The 5,796-nt window shown below is 39.7% G+C and overlaps 1 protein-coding gene across 6 annotated transcripts in view; it reads right to left on the bottom strand.

Annotated features, from left to right (window-relative positions):
- Positions 1 to 2,219: 2,219 nt before the first annotated feature.
- Positions 2,220 to 5,796, bottom strand: part of LOC101854559 (28S ribosomal protein S36, mitochondrial) — a 12,176-nt gene continuing 8,599 nt past the window's right edge. For all 6 annotated transcript variants that reach the window (XM_013080250.2, XM_013080251.2, XM_005094312.3 and 3 more), the window contains one exon: positions 2,220 to 3,265. In XM_013080250.2, coding sequence (XP_012935704.1) covers positions 3,248 to 3,265 — 18 coding nt within the window. In that variant the 3' untranslated portion in view covers positions 2,220 to 3,247. The remainder of the gene's footprint in view (positions 3,266 to 5,796) is intronic.

Here is a 5,796-nt window from a genome sequence, read left to right as displayed (position 1 = left end):
CTGGGTCTGTTCAGTTGTGGGTGGTTGGCTGGTGCTCTGGTGTGGTTTGCTTCTTCTTTCCTATCAAACATCTATCGTCCTTACCTCCCCTTCTTCTTTTTTATGTTTGTTACTCTCTTGTACTTGTAACACCTCTAATCTTCTGGCGCTGATATGACCTTATGCAGTTGCGAGCGCCGTAAAACCTCTACAGTCCACGCCGGCATAAAGCACGTTTCGGATTCAAGCACACTAAACGGCTCTTACCGAATTTTTGCTATAAATAAATTACATGCCTAGTTTAAGCACGGTAACTTTGGCTTCAGGCACGCTTCATTTACACGACAGTCAATACTTTCATGATGACCCATCAAAGTTTGAACACAGTCTACACCTCAGCAGTGAGTGTTTTAAGAGAAACAAAAATGGCGCAAGTGATTGACACACACACATGCGCAGAGAGGAAGGCAGAGAGATGCACAAAGCTGCCCGCGTGGACATAGGATCTAGCCTAGGGCAGGGCAAAGCTACACATGGACAAAAAAAAAATACAAAGAGGGTCGGGGAGATGAGAAAAGGGGGCAGGCTGCGATTTCACCTTATTGCCCCTTGCTATCCGATAATCCTGATTTGGTATCACTATCACGCGCGAGGTGGGATCAAAGACCGTGTTTAGGGGGTGAAGGCGGTGGTATGAATGTGGGGCAGTGGTACGCACCGGCAGTGTGTAGGCCTAGTGTGCTGTATCGTGACTGGCCGTCTAAATTAAGTTTTCATTTCCCATTCGACCAAAAGACAAAACAAACAAACAAATGAAAACTACCATGGCGGGTAAAAATAACAGTGCACACTTTTGCAGGACCACTAAAGGCTTACTTACTAAGGGAAATTGCACAGGAAATATTCTACATGAAAATCTCTGGATTATATCTACTTCGCACTCAAGCACGCTTCAGCTTTCTCGAGATGACCGTGCTTAAAGCCGGAGTGGACTGTACTAAAACTAAGTTGTGGGTGGTGGGAAGTGCTCCACTGAATAGTTCTTTTACTTTCCTCCTCTCTATTGTTTCTGTCTATCAAAAAGATTGTCTTACTTTGTCCCTGCACTTAGTAAACGACCGTTATTAATATTACATGTAGGCCAATGTCAATGCTTGCGTTACTCAAAAGTCAAACTGTCTTTTTCTGTTTTGTAGGCTACATTGTTCAAGTTGACATAAACTTAAACTTAAATGCCACTAACACTAGTAAATGTAAAATATAATAAAGATGCCTGGTCCAAGCCCCCAGGATGTCACTAGCGAGTGCATACAACACTTAGTTTTCTCACCCTGACTTTCAGTCTCACGTTCGCCATCACTACCGTACACTTATTATATAAAATTTATTCATCATCACTAAACATATGAAGTACTGGTGCAAGAATCACCACTGTCACTAATATATACTAACGTTAACAATATCACTGCTGACTGATATCCTCTTCCAGAGTAATATAATATGTGAGGCATAGTGTTGCAATCAGGCGCTCGTCAAAATAAATAATTCAAGGAAATCATTCCGCCCAAGTAAATTTTTTTCGATTTTTTTGTTGTTGAGTTCAACACCTTTTTTTTACACCCAATGAAAAATATTCCTGCATGGATTGTTCTGGAAAACATTGATCAAAGGCACAAAAAATGAAAATGTGTAGTTTCCAAAGACACGACAGCTTTCGAAGTCACCAAACTTTGGCGGCCATTCTCTCGCAACCCTCACCTTTGACACCAAGCAACCCACATCTCATTCAATCTTGACCTCTGTTCAGGATGGATGGATATTTTTAAAATCAAAAGCAGGGAATAAACTTTCAGGTGAAACATAATTTAATATTATGACCACAAACTGATGAGTGCCGGATTCCACACGTTGTGACACAATCTCCATCACTTCACCATCTAAACATCTCTTCAGAGTTGTAATATATGCATGATATGACACAAAAGATGGCTGTTGTAGTGTGGCACGGCACGTTGCAAATGCCAAGTCACTGTAAAAGTAAAAAGCTAACATTTTCTCTCAAGAATATCTTCATTGTCCCATGCCCTGAAAATGTCCTGGCTTTCAAAGAACACAAACAAGTATGATATGCCTTCTTCATACAATGCTCGAAGTGTCACACCCCCCCCCTCCCCAAACTAAAAAGTTTTGTTTAGGCTGGAACAAGAACACAATGGTCAAATTTTAAAAAATTCCATACAATACTTGTCTCATTGCCTTTTATTGATCATGAAGACACTCATGAAATGTCAACTCCACAAACTGAGATCTGATTATGCACCAATTCAAAATTCAAGATTCTAGCAAACGACATGCACTGGCCAAGCACCTCTGCAGCACAAAAATGTATGTGAATTGTGAATATAGTTGTCTTGAGTTGAATACAGAACATAGCATGCATAGATCGATTATAGGTCAAAACTAAACCCTATCAATAAAGGCAATAAGGAATAAGTCTACATGTTTCAAATGCTTGAAATTATATTTTCACCTCATTCTTCAGAATTATGTACAGACAGCTGGCAGCAGTAACAAAATCCTCATCAACATTTTCACCATTCAGCCACTTTGCTACAATGAACATGACTCAGATCTGGAGTTGCTGCTTAGAGTCTATGATATGTAACAACAGTCGCTAGATTACAAACAAACACAAATTTTTCAGCCCTGTTTTAACAATACTAAAATTCCAGTGGAAGTGTAAAATTTGTTTCCATTAATAGAGATAAGATACAGTTAAATTCTAAGATTTTTCTCTGTTCAGTTACTCAAACTAAAAAGTTTTAGAAGTGGCTTATGTAGAATTCAATGACTGAATTTTTTAAAGTTAGGGACAAAAAGTGTGTTACAAAATAAAGAATTATTTAACTATCAACCCCCCCCCCCCCTCACATACACACACATACCCCACAGAAAAATAAAAATTCCTGTTCAGTCTCGACTACTATTAATCTTTATTTATAACATAGCCAGCGTTGAGACATGGAAACCTTTTTAAACACCTGAAGATATTGAGGTATCTACTGTACTGTAAACAAAAGTTGGATTATGGACAACAACATACAAAAACAACCCTATACACCGGCTTGTACATTCACACACATACATCACTTGTAACATGGGATTGAAAAGAGGCCCTTATCACAAATAAAACTTTGAAAAACCACCAATCCCGATCCCATCACACATCTTTGTACTTTTACAAAAACTAAACAAAGTTCCATGTTTGTCAGACTTGGCCTCCTTTCTGGAAAAAAAGAAGAAAGACAACATGTCAATACTGTGGCTGCATCAAATACATGCACAATGGTCTCTACTTAGGAACATGCCAGATAAAAATCTGTGCAGTAGTAATACAGTAGTCTCCACCTAAATGCACGCCATACAAAAGCACGCTCCACTCAAATGCATGCTTTCTTCATCTAACAGGTTTTTTACTGTATAATTTAGACGTATAAACACTCGGTCACTCCTTCTACACACCCACTCCGATCCGTGAAGCAAGCCGACAGGTAAAGATTAACAAACTAAAGGGAAATTTTCACTACAACCTGTACAGCTTGCATAAGACAAGCCTAGACAACCGGATATTTGGTGTGACTGCCCCTCACACCGAACAAAGAGAGAGATGGACAGCGTTTTCACACCCAACTTTCAACAAGTGGTTGGCAAAATCCGGATAACCGGATACTTCTCAGTGAAACATTATCCGAATTCAGACTCTTAAACTCTCTTTCCTGACCCGTTTGCCGAAGTGGGTGCACCCATATTTTGGAGTGGTTTTTCTGACCCATTTGCTGAAGCGGTTCATGACACATTTAATCGCAGAAGAGGTGCACTAACATTATCCGGATTTTGCTAAAGCGACTCATTACCCAGCCCTACTTTCAACAAACACATGGGACTAGGACTGGTAGCTGAAATGTTGGGAGGTTGGGGAACTGAATGTTTTTTGATTGGTCACTGGAAATGCATAATTGAGAAAAGGTTTCTGACAGGTGTTTGGGTGACTGCATCTAATGTATAGTTAGACCTAGGCCTATGATGCGCAACAACACACATGAACGCTGTAAAACACTACATAGGCCTAGATACTGTAGGATTAATCTAAAGATTAGTCTAGTGAGCCTAATTTAATCAGTTGTGCTCAAAGAACTTATAGCGTAGGCCTACTTGTTCAACGAATCACAAGAGAAATGTTTCTCTGAATGTAGAGATCTATGATTCTGAAGTCGTCCATGAATTTACGGTCAGGGGTGGTTGCTTGAAAAGCCATGTGGCTGGTTTGTCATCTCTATGACTATCACCAACAGTTTCCTCTCGGGCTATCCGTTCCCGACACTTTGTGGTGCATATCATTACATCATTAAGTCTGTCTTTCTTACCCCCCCCACTCAACACCTTTGTATTCTTAACCACAGTTGGGGAATCCTTCACAAAACCGTCACATGTCGTCACATTATCAGCCCAAAGTGACCCCCGCCCCAAAGGGAGGTCACTAGAATATCGAGGCAATGAGATGACTGTGTTCCTTCCTCCCTTTACACAGGTTTCTGTAAACGCACGCTCTGAGTAAACACACGCTAAGAAACCCTCCCAAGCACCGTGCCTTTAGGCGGAGACTATCGTAGAATATTTCACTCTATAAGAACCTGTTCTTAAAAATAAAAATCCACCTAAAATCTAAGTTTGATCTGAAGGAAGTAAACTTTTTTTCCAACTTGAATTGTCTTGCTTTACCAAAGTAATAATATTGTTGAAGCAAAAAGACCCTCTCCCTTGATGCCTGGGTGAAAGACTCCAACAAACTCCAAAATTGTACAATGATGTTTGTCAGAGTCTTGCATTCGGTCATTGATATAAGTCTTCAAGGTCTAGAAATGAACACTGTAGTGTAATATTGCCAAGTTCAATAAGACTATCCCAATCCCAAGGCAAAACATATATACATGCACTCTAGGCTTGTACGTCAATCTCTAAGCGTTATTTCAATGATTCAGGCATCTATTCCTCCTCTAAAGTGGTATTTAAAAAAATCCCAATGCATTAGGATCTTCAGTGGATCATATTTCAATTACAGATTAAACAGAAAACAAGGAAGTTAACCAACAGGACATGCAGCAGAGTGTTGGCCCCTGAGATCTTCCAAAAAACCTGATCTGCCTAAATATCCATTTTTTAGTCTCCCAGTGGTGGGTTTCTTTGGTGGAGACCACTTACAAAAATTTCTGGATGTTGGTATCTGTGACTCAACTAAACATACTCATCCCCCCCCCCCCCAACCTAAAAAGGGGGATACAACTACAACTAACTCCAAAACTATTATTTAGATAGTAGGATTTAAAAAATGGCCACTTCAGAATCCATGATAGAGAATGGAGCTTTCTCAATTGAACCCTCTCCACAGGTATGCTAGTGATGTGCATGTTTTTCTTTAAAGATCTCTAATTACGAGTCTACCTGGACCATATTAATACTTTCTCGAGCAATATTTCGCAACAGAGCAATACACGTACTGTGCATATGGTACATTAAGTGTTAAAATATAAACAGCAAGGAATGTCTTTTCTTTTCTCTGGCACCGGTCAAATACTTCTAATTCACTTGTCAGAATTTCACTTTCTCATAATTATCAGTGACTGCAGTAACATTCTATCTGAAATAATGCAGTCTATCTGGTGTGGAATTTCCTTCACACTCCTTGGTAGTGTAGATTGCCTATTTAGTTAACCTGGAATCACATTACCTCAGATGGTAAAGTGAGAACATGATTCCCCT

Source organism: Aplysia californica, unplaced genomic scaffold (assembly GCF_000002075.1).
Source record: "Aplysia californica isolate F4 #8 unplaced genomic scaffold, AplCal3.0 scaffold00079, whole genome shotgun sequence".
Taxonomy (NCBI): Eukaryota; Metazoa; Mollusca; class Gastropoda; order Aplysiida; family Aplysiidae; genus Aplysia; species Aplysia californica.
Note: the sequence above shows the minus strand (reverse complement) of the source record. Positions and strands in the feature narration are given on the sequence as shown.